Source organism: Chelonia mydas, chromosome 8 (genome assembly GCF_015237465.2).
Source record: "Chelonia mydas isolate rCheMyd1 chromosome 8, rCheMyd1.pri.v2, whole genome shotgun sequence".
Classification (NCBI taxonomy): domain Eukaryota; kingdom Metazoa; phylum Chordata; order Testudines; family Cheloniidae; genus Chelonia; species Chelonia mydas.
In genome coordinates, this window is record NC_057854.1 from 4,353,094 (window position 1) to 4,370,003 (window position 16,910).

At 42.7% G+C, this 16,910-nt stretch overlaps 1 protein-coding gene across 9 annotated transcripts in view; it reads right to left on the bottom strand.

The window, feature by feature from the left end:
• Positions 1–2,489: 2,489 nt before the first annotated feature.
• Positions 2,490–16,910, bottom strand: part of MRPL22 (mitochondrial ribosomal protein L22) — a 31,763-nt gene continuing 17,342 nt past the window's right edge. For 2 of the 9 annotated variants that reach the window (XR_005226627.2, XR_005226626.2), the window contains 3 exons: positions 16,584–16,656; positions 5,503–5,544; positions 4,394–4,485 (listed from right to left, as the gene is read on the bottom strand). Coding sequence is in view for 5 of the 9 variants with exons in the window: in XM_037907990.2 (XP_037763918.1) it covers positions 4,385–4,485; positions 5,503–5,544 (143 nt within the window). In the remaining 4 variants the exon portion in view is untranslated. Of the gene's footprint in view, positions 2,640–2,675; positions 4,486–5,502; positions 5,545–7,818; positions 7,893–16,583; positions 16,657–16,910 lie in introns of those variants that run through there. The other 7 variants (XM_043520758.1, XM_043520757.1, XR_005226624.2 and 4 more) reach the window with 6 other exon arrangements.

Genomic DNA, 16,910 nt, shown 5'->3' on the forward strand with positions numbered 1-16,910 from the left:
TCAACTACCCTCTGACAATATGCACACAACAAAAAGGATAATGACTCTGTCCCGTTCAGGTGAAGCGCTTCCTAGCAGCAAAATCCCATGTCAGAGTCATGTGTATTTTCTGGTCATTGTAATTATCGTTAACTATTCTGGTCGTTATTTGTTACAGGTACAAGAGGCAGAGCCAGCTCCAGTTGCTTGACTCGTTATTATTTCAAATGCCAGGAGGACTGCTGGGCAGAAGACTCTAGTTCATAGCGCTCCTTGTCTGGTAACCTTTGGACAGGTTTCCCCCTTCCCCACCCTCATTTGTCCCTCTTGGAGCGGCAGGGGACACGTGTACATCACGCAGACATTCCAAAACATTCTGCAGAGCAGTCAGGCCCAGTGCTGTATGCCGAAGGCACCAGGATCCTGTCTCTTCCCTCCTGAAATGACTCATTAGCTACATTTCATCCGTTCCAATTCCAAAATCCTCAAATTCAATTGAGAAAATAGAATCCCTTTGATCGTTGATTGCCTGCTAATGCATAATTGATCACTCAGACTGGAAGAAAAAAACCCATCACCATTAGCCCTCGATTTAATATGTTCTGGTGCTTCAATTATGCAAAAACCAAACTCTCAGGACCTGACCATATTCCAAAATGAGAGCCAACAGGGGACAGAGAAAAACCCAGACTAAATTATTCCAGCTGTACAGCTCTCTAAAAGCATAGATGTTGCAAGAATCATATTCAGCACTGAGCAATTCTGTTTGTTTTCTGAGCTGTTGCTTTGTAGAATTCCCAGTGTGTCTGTTAATGACTTCAGAGCAGATAAAAATAGACAGAAACGTTCCCCTTTTTCGCAGTTTTTTTGGTCAGGGAATTGTACTAGTCAGTACAAAGATGGTTTCTTTGTTTGGTTTTTTTGGCCCACTGCACTAAAAGCCTCATGCTATTATATGGCCTACAAGGCAAGCGACTCAGAAAGAACAATTAATGAAGAGTCATTTTGTCCTTTGCTTTGGAGAAGACAAATTCTTACTTCTTTTTTTAAAGGATTCAATTATAAATGTTAAGAATGTGATAGTGGGGAAGGAAACAATGCACAGACATATTTTTCTGCCAGGGGACTTCGATGAAAGCAGTGCTGCTCCTGAGCACTTGGGTCAAGACAGCACACATGCCTGCCTGATCTCAGGTACATTATGAGCATTCAGGAGTACATACACAGCACCACGGGCACTGACCTTTTGCTTTTGCCGGTGAGTACTCCTCTCCATCCCCTCCCTCTGTGCAAAGCGTGGGTGGGGGCCTCGGGGAAGAGGCTGAGTGGGGGCGGGGCTGCAGAGCCAAACAAGGAGGGGCTTCAGGGGGAAGAGGCCAAGCAGGGGCGGGGCCTTAGGCAGAGGTTGGGTGGAAGAGGGACGAGGCCACGGTTGGGCACTGGGGCCCACAAAAGATTAATCTGGCCCTGCAGCTGCTGAGCACCCCCTTTTCTTTCCAGTGGGTGGGTGAGCCCTGGAGCACCCATGGAGTTGGTGCCTATGTACAGCACCACAGTTGCACATGACACACACTTTAGGAATGGTTATTGCCAAATATCCTCCTCACCTGTAGAAATCTAGATTCCATGCAACAGGAACTAGGAAGGGAAAAGACTGGTGGACACAGTAACAACATACATAGCGGCTCTAATCCAGGAAGGTGCTTCACTTTAAGCACCTGAGTTGTTCCATTGAAATCAATGGGATTATTTGTGCTTAAAGGTTAGCATGTACTTAAGTGCTTTGCTGGTTCAGGGCCTTCCCCTGAATTCATGGACTTAATGAAAGAGAAGGTCAGGCTGAAGTCAAGGAATCTCCATGGTATCTCTTGGGCTCATCTGTCCTGTTTCTGAACCCAGCAATCCTTGAGAGAAATTCATGCTGGAGAATCATGGTTTTATTGCAAGACTTGCAATATTTTGGTGACTTTTTTTTTCACCCCAGGCCCCAGAGTCAGGTGGTGACCGGAGAAGCTCCGTGTGCTGTTTTGTTTTTGTGAAAGGTAGTTATCTAACCCTCATGGCTGGGGAGAAAAGATTGAAAACGTGAAAAGACTCTGAGACAAATCAAAAGAACCTCATGTTTATTACATCACAGCCAACATATGTCGAACTGTCATGTGGGCCTCATCTCGTTTCTTGTCACCTTTTTACTTGGCTAGACTATTATCCGCTTACAAGGCTGAATCTGATTTGACTGCTCCGGATTTCCCCTTCCTCACTGCTACTCGCCACTGGCCCATTCCTAGTGCACCCTGAAATCCCTGGCACACATTCGCCGTTGTTATCTAGCACTTAGAAACTATGGTGATAGGTGCTATAGATATAAATAGAGAAAGACGTAACTCCCCCACCAGTGCCACAGCGCCCTCCCCATATCACTCACCCTTCCTCCATTCTGGTCACTTCCTACAACCCTACCTTACTCTTATTCCCTCCCACTGCCCCACCTTCTTTCCCAGAGTTCCCACCCATGCAGGCGACAGGTCTCGTAATTACGTAGCTCATCATTTTCATCAGCCTTTCGCAACCTTGGATCCAGAGTCCAGCTCTTTTCCTCCAGTCGCTGCATCACCATCTTTGCTGAATTTTCTCCTTTTAATTTTATTTCTCACAGACAGCTGTCAAAAGGAAAAGAAACAACCAAACTCCCTGCACTTCATATACATTTTAATAATTCACGCTGGACTCCAGTTACGGCAAGTTTGATAAACAAGCATTTAGAATCGTTTCCTCTAAGAGCAGAGGCTTTTTAGGAGGGGGAAGTACAATCATTACTCTAAGAATATGCATGAATAATACAGTGCCCTCCTCTTGCTTTTATTGTTTGTCTGATTTTCATGAAATCATTCACCATTGCTCCCTTTGCACTTGCTTTAGCAGAAGACACTGGTTTTAATTGGACTGAATAGTCAGTCGAGATAAATCCTTAATTCATATGTTGAAAAAGCTTTTACAGAGCAACCAGCTCAGCCTGGACTCCATTATAGAACAAAGGGGCATTGAAATGAGATTGTTCAAAAAGTCTATTAAACTCATAGGGAAAAGAGATTGATTGCACATCTATAGCATCTCTCTCTTTCAGACGACCAAGGACACGTTCGAGATGTAGATGACAACATCCAGCCCTCCTGCATACACCTATTCTCCATGAAGCACAAACATGTGAATTTCAAAGTTAATTTCATACCTGAAAGATGCGTTGTTCTGCAGAGAGACTGTAACTGAATGCCGGGCTACCTGAAAATAGATTTTATTTACAATACGGAGACACAACAATGTCTTCCATTTCTATAGCCCCTTTCATGCAAGCCTTTCTTAGGATGCTTTACAATCCCACCTGAAGTTCAATTTAGCACTACATGGAAACAGCAGAGAATGTGGGAGCTGGTACAAAAAAAAAAAATCCAGTTATTTTAATACATGTGTGGGGGCTCAGATGCACATTACCTTTCTACCACAAAGGGCTCACTTTTAAATCCTGGCTTACATCTCCAGAGGAAAATATTCCGGTGATCTCATCCTGATACCCCAGCAGACTCTTGGCAACGTCACTGCCCTTCAGCCTGGACCAAACCCAGAGTTCCTTACTCTGCTCAGAGCTCAGCTGTTGCTTTGCCATGAGCCCCAAGCAAGGGGCAGCCAATTACCATACTGCCCCACAAGTACCTTAGGAAGCTGCCTGCAGCTCTGAGAAGCATAAGCGGCCTTCTGGTTTTCCCCTACTCCATGGAGGAAGCGTCCTGCAGGCCTGTGCAGTGCAATCCCCCAGCATTACTATGCTAGTTGGTATATTGGCGGGGTGGAGACCACTCCCCGCCTTATCATACCTGCTCATGCCCACTTGCACAAGGTGGATATGTAGCAGACCCTTGGGCGCTTCTCCCCCCACGATGCTCCTACCTGCGATCTGGCCTTACAGCCCCATGCTCAGCCTTGCAAGCCAAGCCAAATTTTGCCCTTTCTTATTACCCAGTCTTTACTCAGACAAAGCTCCCAGTGATGTCAATGGGTGTTTCGTGAGGTTTAATCCTGAGTATTAATAATGATTATGATCTATATTACAACAGGTGTCTAGAGTCCCTAGCTGAGATCAGGGCCACATTGTGCTGTACAAACACATAGTAAGGGTAACACATGGCCACCAAGAACCAACAATCTAAATGGACAAGACAGACCGAGGGGAAACATGGGCACACAGAAATGAAGTGACTTGCCCAAAGGCACCCAGCCATTTAGTGGCAGAGCCAGGAACGGAAGTCAGGTCTCCAGACTCCCAGTCTAGTGCCCAATCCACTACACCACGTTACCTCTTTTAATCAGATGCTAACTGGAGGTTACCACACATTCTACAAAAATACACGAGTCAGTAAAACTGCACTGATAATCCCCCAAAGACAAATTTCTTCCCGAGATTTTCTGTTCTGCGGCTGCTCAGCCTTGCTGCGTTGAGGGTTCCAGTTCTGTCTAGAAGATGGAAGCAAGAAAATTAAACAATACAAACATTAGTTTAAACAGTTCGGATTCCTGGAAAAGGTCGAGTTATGTGCATTTAATTTTTTTTAGTCCAAAACACCACACATAAAAAGACCAGCTTCATTTGAAATACAGAGCATTTACGCTATTTGAAAACCTTGCATTTTTAATTCATTTCTTATCAGTAGCGTACTTCTGGGGCAAAGAGAGAACATCAAGTTTTTAATGTGTTTCAGTTGATTTAAATTAATACTTTATGTTCGGATTCAAAAGAGCTGGATAATGGAAGGGGCTCTGACATTTTCCCACTCTCTCTTTCTCGGGCATGCGCTCTGTGAAATGGAATGATTATTGTTCAAACCCCTGGTGCTTTGCTCCATGATGAATACCCAAAAGATGAAAATTATACACAGTTTAGTCCACTCCAATCATCGTTCAAAGGCCCAGTGACCAAGCTGGAGAGAGGGGCTGCAGGCTTTCAAGATTAAGATTTAGCAGATGATGTGTCAATCCGTTGCTTAAAGTGTATGTGTGTGTGTAGGGAAAATTATTGATAATGTAGGATTTTCTCATTAGTTGTGTAATTCTAGCCACCTCTGTTCCTAGAAATGTTGAGAGCCAGCGATAAGAATGAAGCTTTTAATGAAAACGGGCCTGAGTGATTTCTATTACATTTAATAACCACTTCATCACTGTCACTGGATGAAAGTCCTATATCGGATTCTGTCGCTGACGGCACTGCAGAGCTGCTGGATAGTCATCAGTTAGGAAGCGATACCCCTCTCCTTACCAAGCGAAGGGAGAATGGATTATCTGAGGCAAGTCACATGGAGTCTAGAGAATTATGTCTATGTGGTGTCATGGTTTCAAAGGCCTCTCAATAAAGAGCTGCCGCCATTGTTTAAGAAGGAAAATTTCAGAGGACTCTGCTAAAGAAGCCAGGAAGTATTTCTGGAAGGGCTCTCGTTCAAAAGCTTTCCTCTAAGCTAAGCAGCACTACACACCTACCTGTAACCTCCAGGATGCGCCAAATAGATACAGGCATGCCCTCTATGGATTTGGATGAAAAAAGACAGTCTCTGGTTAGTTCTTGGGGTTTTAGCTGTGCTGCTCTTATTTAGAAAATTGCAGCTAAAGTCTAATCACTAAATCAAGAATATACATCTACCTGTAAGCAAGTGGCATTCCCACTCTGCGCCTTACAAACACTATGCAGCTGCTCTAAACTTACCCCTTCCTAGAATGTGCCTTTTCATTAACCAAAACATAACATAGCCCTAAGCGTCCTCCTGGGCTTAGCTGGTTCTAGATTTGCACCCTGCAGGACTTTTCTTTCCCTATCCTATTGTATGCTTCAGCTGGAGCTAATAGCATCCACCTGGTCTGGCTGTCAGAGTGAGTCAGCAGAAGAACACTGCGTTTTTGTGCAGGGTCCTAGCACCTGACAAATTAGGTCTGGGGAGGCAAATTGTTGGAAGTGCTCTGGAAGAACATGCTCTTCTATTTCCTTTGTTAGAAGAGAGCTATTGAGGGGAGCGCTTTCTCTGGTTGGATGTAACAAGAGTTGCAAAGCATCCCCCCTTCAGGTCATTGTAAACATAAACAGGATCTGCAAGTGAAGCCTGGGTAATGAGGGAACTAAAAGGAGGAATGTGATTAGCATAGGGCTGACTCAACATCAAAAATACCTATGGTGGCATTGCTGTTATTGCATATTGGAAGCCAGAATCCACCTAGTCCGCTGTCCAAGAAGACCACATTAAACTGAAACATTTTCCTGTCTAGAGCTGAGGAAGGAGGAGGCGAGTCCTGAGATGGAGATCATTAGTAAATAACTGGCTGCCTGCAGAGCTTTGCAAAGCTGCCACAGAATGTTTATGCTGTCAATGCTAGGGATTATGCTAGTCCACCAAAACAGCAGCTGTGCCAAAGGGACTACCAATTGTGGGATGCTGCTGCATTTCACCTTGAAGGTATAGATGTCATATCTGAACAAGATTTCATATGCAGGCTTACTTTTAAAAAAAATGCAGATGTTTATTGCGCTGCCTCAGACAAAGGGATTTAAACTGCGAGAAAACTAAGCAGAAGCTGAGAGATGTGCATGAGCTGCAGATGTAAGTTGCAAGGACAGCAGTATCAGTTTGTCCTGACAAAGTCAGAACTGAAGCTGAAAAATTGACATGAAAACTTCTTTTATTTTGCTCTGGTCTAAAATTTTCCACAGGAAAAAAAATCCTGTTTCCAACCAGCTCTCGTTTGAGGACTTCCTGCAAAACAAAGCTGTCTTTCCTTAGATCCCCAGAGGGCTGGGGATAGATATAAAGCTCAAACAAGCCTCAAATCAGAGCCCCCAAAAGGGGTTAATCCAGCTCAAGGGGACATTTTTGTTTCTTTGTTTTCAATCCCTCGCTTATGGATCAATCCAGTTTACCAGCGGGAAATCTCCTTCAGTAATATTTGATGAAGGATCTGACCTATCTTGGAAAGATGTGTATTACACGCTAACTTATGCAGATGATTTGTACGTAGACAAATCTTTTTAGGGCCCAAAACTGCAAGGTGCTGTGTGCCTTCTGCAAATTGCTGAGCGCCTCCAACTCCTTATGAAGTCGAACACAGTCAGCATTGCTCAGGATCAAGCCCTAATCGCTATCTGATTGAAAAGCCCAACTGCTAAATGAATAAAATCCCTGCATGCTAGATCAGGACCGAGAAAGATTGCATGCATTGCTGAGAGATTAAGTCTATCAAATGAATAAATCCAGAATGTGATAGATAAAACAAATACCCATTAAAATATAAATCTCTCTTAACATTGCAAAAAGAAATGCATTCTCAACACAGACACAAAAGGCCCCCAAAGAAACAAATATCCAACATAAGAACAGATGGGGAAAGACAAGCTAAATAATTCGTTCAAAACCATCCGTCCCTGCAAAAGCAGCAAGCACAGGCCCAAAACAACACAGATATCCTCCACAAAACAAGCAAAATAAAAGCAAATAACAGACATCTAAGAACTGATGGGCACAGGTGGGGAATCCCCAATTTTAAATGTAACACTCCGAACACAAAAGCAGACAACTTCGTTTGTGAAAAACATCCGATGAAGTGGGCTGTAGCCCACGAAAGCTTATGCTCAAATAAATTGGTTAGTCTCTAAGGTGCCACAAGACTAACACGGCTGCTACTCTGCAACCTGTGGAAACCAGGAGTTCAGCGTAGTACTGACTCAGTCAGCAACTCAGATGCAGCTGAGATGAGGGCAGCCATGCCAGATACTTTCCCTTAGGACACTCACCCAAGTCTGAGCTGGGGTGAGCTCTGTCATTTCCACTAGTCCGACTCCCAGACCTCATTGCCTTTAGAGACTAGCTTTGGCAAACGCTCTTCCCCTCTAAGAACACTGCAATCCCAAATGTTTTGTATAGGGTAGAATGGTCTTTATTTTGGCAAGTAAGTTTCAGTAAAAAATAGGGAAAGTGTTCAAGAAGGTGCCACGTTTTTCCTGTCCAAATTTCTATAGTCAAACTGCACATTTGTCTTAGGCCCTGTCTATACTAAGGAGGAAGCTGTTAGCACAGATGTGTTTAAACATGGTTGCTACTAGCGGTGTTCTCACATGGCTTTCATGAACCATAGCTCACCTTAAGTGATCACTCTCGTTACAGTGTGTACGGTAACACCCATTGTTTCATGTTCTCTGTGTATATAAATCTCCCCACTGTATTTTCCACTGAATGCATCCGATCAAGTGAGCTGTAGCTCACGAAAGCCTATGCTCAAATAAATTTGTTAGTCTCTAAGGTGCCACAAGTCCTCCTTTTCTTTTTGTGAATACAGACTAACATGGCTGCTACTCTGAAACATGTAGACAGAGACATTTTTCTATCCAGCCTGCAGACTAGCCACAGGTAGAATACAGTATGAATCGTATAGTTTTATAATAGCTATAACAGAAGGGAAAATCCCTGGAAACAGGGCTAGAGCTTTGCAAGCTCTGTTTAAAGAAGGGCAGACTGCTAGCCAGCTCAAACTAGAGCAGATCCATTGTGTATTAGTACTTTCACAGGGAGCAAATATGAGGCCCAAATGGGTTCTTTAACCTAGAGTAGAAAAGCATAACAAGAACAATGGCTTAAAGTTAAAGCCAGAGACATTAAAATCAGAAAGAAGGAGCTTTTTTTAAACAGTGAGGTTGATTAACCATTGGAACAAATGACCAAGGGAAGTGGTAGATTCTCCATCTCTTGAAGTCTTCAAATCAAGCCTGGATGCCTTTCTGAAAGGATTTGCTGTAGTCAAAAGTAGGCCCTTGGGCTCAGTGTAGGGGTAACTGGGTGAAATTCTATGGCCTGTATGTATTATGCAGAAAGTCAAATTAGATGATCTAATGGTTCCTTCTGGCCTTGAAATCTGTGGATCTATGATCATCTGTTCTCATGAGTTTTTAGCTGAATCTGCAACAGAACTGGTAAGCAAACCCTTTCCCACTTTTGGAGCTGTCCAAAAGGAACAGGGGCAGATCCATGTTCTAGAGCATACCATAGCACATTCTAGGTCTGTTCTTGAGCAATCCTACTATTCATAAGAAGTAGGAACTCTTCAGTTCTACTGGCTCTTCCATGGGGTCTTTCTCTGAATCTGGGCAAATCCCTCACTTTCTCTGCCTCAGTTTCTCCACTGGTAAAATGCAGATAATTATATTTCTCTACCTCATCGAAGTTTGTGATCAGTAGCTTTTTAAAGTTTATTTCAAGTGATAAGTTACTCCGTTTAAAGAATACAGCATCAATAGTTTGACAATAAAATGTTCAGACTCAAATACTTTGGACCAGATTCTCAGCAGTGTAAATCATCAGAGAATCACAGAAGTGTAGGACTGGAAGGGACCTCAATAGTCCAGTCCCCGGCACTCCAGGCAGGACTATATGATAATTAGACTATTCCTGACAGGTGTTTGTCTAACCTGCTCTTAAAAACCTTCAGTGATGGAGATTTCACAACCTCCCTAGGCAATTTGTTCCAGTGCTTAACTACTCTGATAGTTAGGAAGTTTTCCTAATGTCCAACCTAAACTACCCTTGCTGCAGTTTAAGCCCATTGCTTCATGTCCTACCCTCAGAGGTTAAGGAGAACCATTTTTCACCCTCCTCCTTGTAACAACCTTTTATGTACTTGAAAACTGTTATCATGCCCTGTCTCAGTCTTCTCTTCTCCAAACTAAACAAACCCAGTTTTCCCAATCTTTCCTCATAGCTCATGTTTTCTAGACCTTAATCATTTTTGTTGCTCTTCTCTGGACTTTCTCCAATTTGTCCACAACTTTGATGTGGCTTCTTTGATGTCAGTTGAAGCAATGTCAGCTTACACCAAGTGAGGATCTGGCCCCCTACATATATATCAATTTTCAGCTGTATCAAAGAAAGTCCCAACTCCAGGATGGATCTGGTAGGGCATTAATATCCAACTAGAGGTGAAAAAGTTCCTTAAAGAGATGATTTTCTCCATCCCTCAAAACACCTCACCTTTGGTTTCCAGACACACGTGAACAGCTACTTGGTACTGTTCATGAGAATTAAACTTTGCACAGTTATTCACGAGGAAGAAATTGGGTTGGTTAACATAACAGCTGCTACTGCACTAGGGCTGGGCGTTGAACCTCTTGCTACTCACGTGAGTCATCTCACTAGAGCCGCTGAGTAAAGTGCCACTCAACATGGGACATGGAGACAGAGCCCAGCCCCTATAATTGCAAGCTGCTTAGCTAGGGGTTGAAGGATCGCGTAGTGGTTAAGGGTTAAGGCTAGGACTTGGCATGCCCAGGCACAATCCCTGCTCTGCCACATACCACCTGTGTGACCATGGGCAAGTCACTTCCTCTCCCTGTGCCTCAGTCATAAGAACATAGACACGGCCATACTGGGTCAGGCCAAAGGTCCATCTAGCCCAGTATCCTGTCTTTAGCGGCCAATGCCAGGAGCCCCAGAGGGAATGAACAGAACAGGTAATTATCAAGCAATCCATCCCGTATCACCCATTCCCAGCTTCTGGCAAACAGAGGCTCGGGACACCATCTCTGCCCATCCTGGCTAATAGTCATTGATGGACCTATCCTCCATGAATGTATCTAGTTCTTTTTTGAACCCTGCTAGAGTCTTGCTTCACAACATCCTCTGGCAAAGAGTTCAACAGGCTGACTGTGTGGTGTGTGAAAAAAATACTTCCTTTTGTTTGTTTTAAACCTGCTGCCTATTCATTTCATTTGGAGACCCCTAGTTCTTGTGTTATGAGAAGGAGTAAATAACACTCCGTTATTTACTTTCTCTACACCAGTCATGATTTTATAGACCTCAATCATATCTCCCCTTAGCTGTCTCTTTTCCAAGCTGAAAAGTCCCAGTCTTATTAATCTCTCCTCATACGGAAGCCGTTTCATACCCCTAATAATTTTTGTTGCCCTTTTCTGAACCTTTTCCAATTCCAATATATCTTTTTTGAGATGGGGCAACCACATCAGCACGCAGTATTCAAGATGTGGGCGTACCATGGATTTATATAGAGGCAACATGATATTTTATGTCTTATTATCTGTCCCTTTCTTAATGATTCCCAACATTCTGTTCGCTTCTTTGACTGCCGCTGCACACTGAGTGGATGTTTTCAGAGAACTAGCCACAATGACTCCAAGATCTCTTTCTTGAGTGGTAACAGCTAATTTAGACCCCATCATTTTATAGGGATAGTTGGGATTATGTTTTCCAGTGTGCATTACTTTGCATTTATCAACATTGAATTTCATCTGCCATTTTGCTGCCCAGTCACTCAGTTTTGTGAGATCCTTTTGTATCTCTTCGCAGTCTGCTTGGGAGTTAACTATCTTGAGTTGTTTTGTATCTTCTGCAAATTTTGCCTCCTCACTGTTTACCCCTTTTTCCAGATCATTTATTAATATGTTGAATAGGACTGGGCCCAGTACAGATCCCTGGGGGACATCACTATTTACCTTTCTCCATTCTGAAAACTGACCACTTACTCCTACCCTTTGTTTCCTATCTTTTAACCAGTTACTGATCCATGAGAGGACCTTCCCTCTTATCCCATGACAGCTTTCTTTGCTTAAGAGCCTTTGATGAGGGACCTTGTCAAAGGCTTTCTGAAAATCTAAGTACACTGGATCCCCCTTGTCCACATGCTTGCTGACCCCCTCAAAGAGTTCTAGTAGATTGGTGAGGCATGATTTCCCTTTAGAAAAACCATGTTGCCTCTTCCCCCAACAAATTGTGTTCATCTATGTGTCTGACAATTTTGTTCTTTACTATAGTTTCAGCCAGTTTGCCTGGTACTGAAGTCAGGCTTACTGGCCTGTAATTGCCAGGATCACCTCTGAAGCCCTTTTTAAAAATTGGCATCATCTGTACAATGGGGACAAATGCCCTGCCCTGCCTCACCAGGGTGTTATTAGGATACATACATTACAGATCGTGAGGTTCTCAGATACTACAATAATGGGGGGCTGTCTGAGTAGTTGGATAGGTTCTGCCACCCTTGCACAGCGTGAACCGTACCTTGTATTCACTGCAACCACCCATGAAATAAAGTTCTACTCTGGGCCAGTAAGCGTGGTAGAATCAGGCCCTTTATCCTTAGTGCTTTAAGCAGTCTCACTGCCGACTCCACCTTAAGAGCTTTAGGATATGCACAGCATGAGGGAAGCAGGACTCGCCTGTGCTTGCTCTCAAGCTGTTTCATTATACCTGATTTATGACATGACAGTACTAGTTCTCGCTCATAACCTTGAGCTTGTACAATACACAGGGGGAAATTTACTAACTACTGTGTTCATCTTAATGCATCTGGGAATTTTTAAAGTGCATGGAGGGAAAAGACCCAAGAACTGGAAATATCTAAAATAGCTAATTATGAATAACAACCTTTTAATGGCTGTGTACAGCCCATCTCGCCATCCATTCTGTTTTCATCTAATTAAAGCTTTCCTTTACATGGACAGCATACAATAAGGGCTTCTGTTTGCCCTCTTCTGCAGGCGATAATCAATAGGTGATATATGGACTCATTTCTTGCTTATTAGCTGTTCATTCTGAAGCAGTCTTACTTTAGTAACATGTATAAATGCCTTCATTCCACTCTTGGCCACTCTGTGGTTTTGATTAATAACTCAGGACAGAAAACTGTTTTGCACCCTCCCATTAAAAGGAATGAAAGGAGAAGATAATCCAAGCCACCAAATAATTTAGTGGTGACAGAAGAGTCCTCAATTATTGCACTGAAAAGAGGAATCAATGCTGGAATGGAGGATCCAAAGTCAGGGATCGAAGCTCTGGAGAAGAACAAATCCAGATCTGCGTCTGGCTCTGAAGTTCACTGCTCTGGTCCCCCTCTATAACAGGGATTGTGTGTGCCAGAGTACAATAGTCCGTTAACTGCTGGAAATGGCCCACCTTGATTATCACTACAAAAGGTTTTCTTCCCCTCTGCCTCCCGCTCTCCTGCTGGTAATAGCTCATCTTAAGTGATCACTCTCCTTACAGTGTGTATGATAACACCCATTTTTTCATGTTCTGCGTGTATATAAATCTCCTCACTGTATTTTCCACTGAATGCATCCGATGAAGTGAGCTGTAGCTCACGAAAGCTTATGCTCAAATAAATTGGTTAGTCTCTAAGGTGCCACAAGTACTCCTTTTCTTTTTGCGAATAGTCCATTAGTAATTCCACTCTTGTGAAATTCTTTGGGCCTGATGATGATCTCACACTGGTATAACCCTGGAGTAACTCCATGAAAGTCAATGGAGTTGAAATGACGTAAACGAGGGGAGAATCAGACCCTTATTTTCCAAATGCATCTATATTTAGCTGAACTTTAAAAGAAATTGAGCAAGTAGTCCAAGTGTATAGAAATAATAATCACCAGAACCTTTTGACTGTGGCACTCTTTTAAGCTACATGAGCCACGTTCTTGGATTATTAATAGGAGAGCGACTTCTCAGATTTACTGTTTATGTTCCATTCCCAGCAGTGAAACTGCTTTCATAGAGGGAGATTTTGTGCCATCCATAGTCATCCGACAGATTGCTTCAGATAGAAATAGCCCATGAACAGAAAAGATGCATGGCGTATAACTTGGGTATTACCCCTACCCATTAGTGACATCTTTCTCACTACCCCCAATACGTTGCATGCTTGTTTTCTATAAAGCATTTATACTTCACACATCTATATTTCTGAATTTAACTTTTAACCCTTTCTTGTTGATACTCAACCGTAACAAATTACATCCAGATGGTATATATTTCAGACCTATATTTTAGCTGGGGTTGGGGGTTGTTCTTCCCATCGGTTGCAAGAATGCTCTACTCTTGAAATCAGCAGTGGGGAAGAATGGGCAAACAACGATTCTCACCAAGTCAAATTCTCAACTAATACTCCAAGGTGGGCTATGTTAGCCCAACTGAACAGAACTATGAAGCTGTCCTTGGCCTGCTCTTTTCAATGGCAGCCTCCCCTCTGTGTTAATGTACGAGTTTCTTGAAACAAGAAGAGAATGTTGATGATAGCGATAGAATACAAAATTAGCTCTCTGGTTGCCGAGTGCACCCTGGAGATCCCCTCCATTTCTTACTAGAGCCTTAATGCTCAAGAAGTCAGTCTCTGGCTGCAGTTCCAGAAATCACTCCATCCCCTTCCGTTTAAGAGATTGCCCCCCCCCCACCCCCACCCTGCTTTAAGTTATTTTCCCTAGGTAACGCTCCAGCAAAAATTAACTTGGCTAATAACCAATGCTGAGTTGATTATTGTTATTATAGACTCTTTTATTTTTGTTTAATTAGTAATTATTTTAAATTACATGGCTGAACTGCAGCTGGCTAGATGTCGCTCAGCAATCAATGGCCTGTTCTCTAGAGAGCCAGAATTATAGGGGTATTTTCAGCAAGGTCTATAGAACATATGGTAACGTACGTCACACTTTATTTTTGTTGTTCATCAAGGATATTAGGCTTAACCTTAGTTCTATTGAAAAGATAGAGTTCGGCTCGCATAGGACTTTCTCATCATTCCCGCTGGCTGCTTTTCATATGGCTGGCAGAAACTAAACACCACTTTCTATTTCTCTTGTCCCTTTAATCCAAGGATCTCCAAGTGCTTTATAAACTGATCTCGTCATGCCTGTGATGTAGATGGGATTATGTACCTCATATAGGTGGGTAAATGTGAAGCATTCAGAAGTCTAGAGAGTGACCAAGGTCATGCAGTGAGTCAGTGCCGGATACAGCAACAGTGATCAGGGGTACTAACTCCCATATTGCAATAGAACTCAGGAGTAGCAACTCCCAGTACCTAATTAACCCCTAGACCACATTGGGCAACTCAATAAGGATTAAAAACCAGGACCCTCCTAGTTGCCTTTGCTCTCCTGACCAGACAGACAGGTTTATGGGCAATGCTTGATCTACACTAAAACTATTTCATTCCTGCAGAATAATGCCCATGAACGTTGGCTAAAGGCAACTATTTTATAGAGTCACCTCATCCCCAAGATGGTTCTGCCATGTGCATGTTCTCCACCATGTGACCCTACAAGCAACAGCTGTAGCTGGGGAGTCCAACAGGAACATCTGCATGGCCACCAGGCTTGCCAAACTCAGCCAAGAGTAAATCTGTGGCTGTGTATCTTATATACAGCCAAGACTAAGAATGACATTGGCCACTATCACAGTGGTAGATGTGATCATATTTAAGATCCATTGCAAGATCATATCCAGTTTATCATTCATCACCTTCAGATTGCTTTGTCCTCTACCTTACAAAATAGCAGCCTGATCCCCTGACCACGCATCTAAACTGATTATGACTTCCCACAGTTATTGCGGTGAGCTCTCTTGATGGTGACTATTTAAAACCTAGCTGAGCAGATGTTTGGCTGAAATTGAATCTACACTGAAGGGTGTTAAGTTTGACTGAAGGATAGAGAACCTTCAATTTTTCAGTGCACTAGAAAACTTGGGGACAGTTTGAAAGGTTTGCTTATTGGAGAAGGATCTGAGCAAAGGTTTCATTGTGCTTCAAATTTCCTTCCATTAAATCACATGTCACTGAGTACAGCTCTAACTTCTAATCTCTCCAGGTCCCTCTTCCTTCATGCATGCTTGCTTGCTCTCCAATGCCTGTTTCAATAGATGTACATAATGCTGAGTTTATATTGTCCTATGTTTCATTAATACAATTAGTAGAGGCCCATGTATTGATCCCAAGGTAGGACTCTATTCAAGAGTATTATTTAATTGGAGGTCACTGTCAATGATCACCTTCTGCCAAAGGCTTGTTACAGTACTTAGTACAGGATTTTCTGTCTAGACCTGTCTCAGAACAACTTAACTGAAATTCAGATTACTGACTGGGAAAGCACAGTAGAAAGTTTAAAAAAAAAAAAAAAGTACCCCAAAACTTTTTTATATATATCACTTGACAGCATAAAACTTTGTAGCATTAGAGATGTAGTGAATTTTCCACAGCTGATTCAGATTAACTCCTGCATTAAAGCTCTTATGCACCAAGTTAACAAAACCAATTCACTGCTGAGCCATTTCTGTCCTATTATTGGTGAAAAGATAGCAGCCAGCCACACTAATCCAGGCTCATTCTTTCCCCCAAATTATCCTGTTTATTGCATTCTAAGGTGGACAGATGCATCAAGAGCATAGTAGACATTGCAATGATCAGCTGAGAGCACGATGACCTGGTGACAATGGAAAGAGGTGTTATGGAAATGAAAGGTGAAGGATTTTTAGGATATTGGGCTTGTGCTTCTTTCTGATAGAGTTTTTCCTGCTTGATATTTCTTTCATGGTCTTTTTTTGCTAAGAAGAAAAACGAGAATGTTCTTTCCTGGGTCTGCTGCAGGGTGCAAAGCATGAGCGTTGTGAGCAGCCCACACCTTAATTAAAAGGACAGGAACATTGACTCTAACGAAGATGTTCACCCAAAAGATTAGTTCCTGATACTAATACCCCTACCTAAAAGTTTTAGACCATGACTTGAAATTCCTTTCTGTAGTTCAGACTTGCCTTTTGCAATGTCACCATTTCAGTAGTTCCCCATTTATCACGAAGCATTCCAGGCCAAACACAAACAGCATTTCTAATGGGAAATAAAAAAGGAGGGTTTAGTTTAAGCTTTTGGGCTGCAGTGCATGATAAAAAAAGCTGAAAAGAATATAAACAACACTGCCCCTCGGTTTGCAGATTGCATTTAAGTAGAGAATGACATTCATATAAGGAAACAACCTTGTATAGAGGTCAGGTGTACATCTGAAGGGCAAGTTGAGGACAACCTTTAGTGCTCAAGAGAGACAGTTAACTTGAAAGGATATCTGGGAGCAGCCTTATTACAGC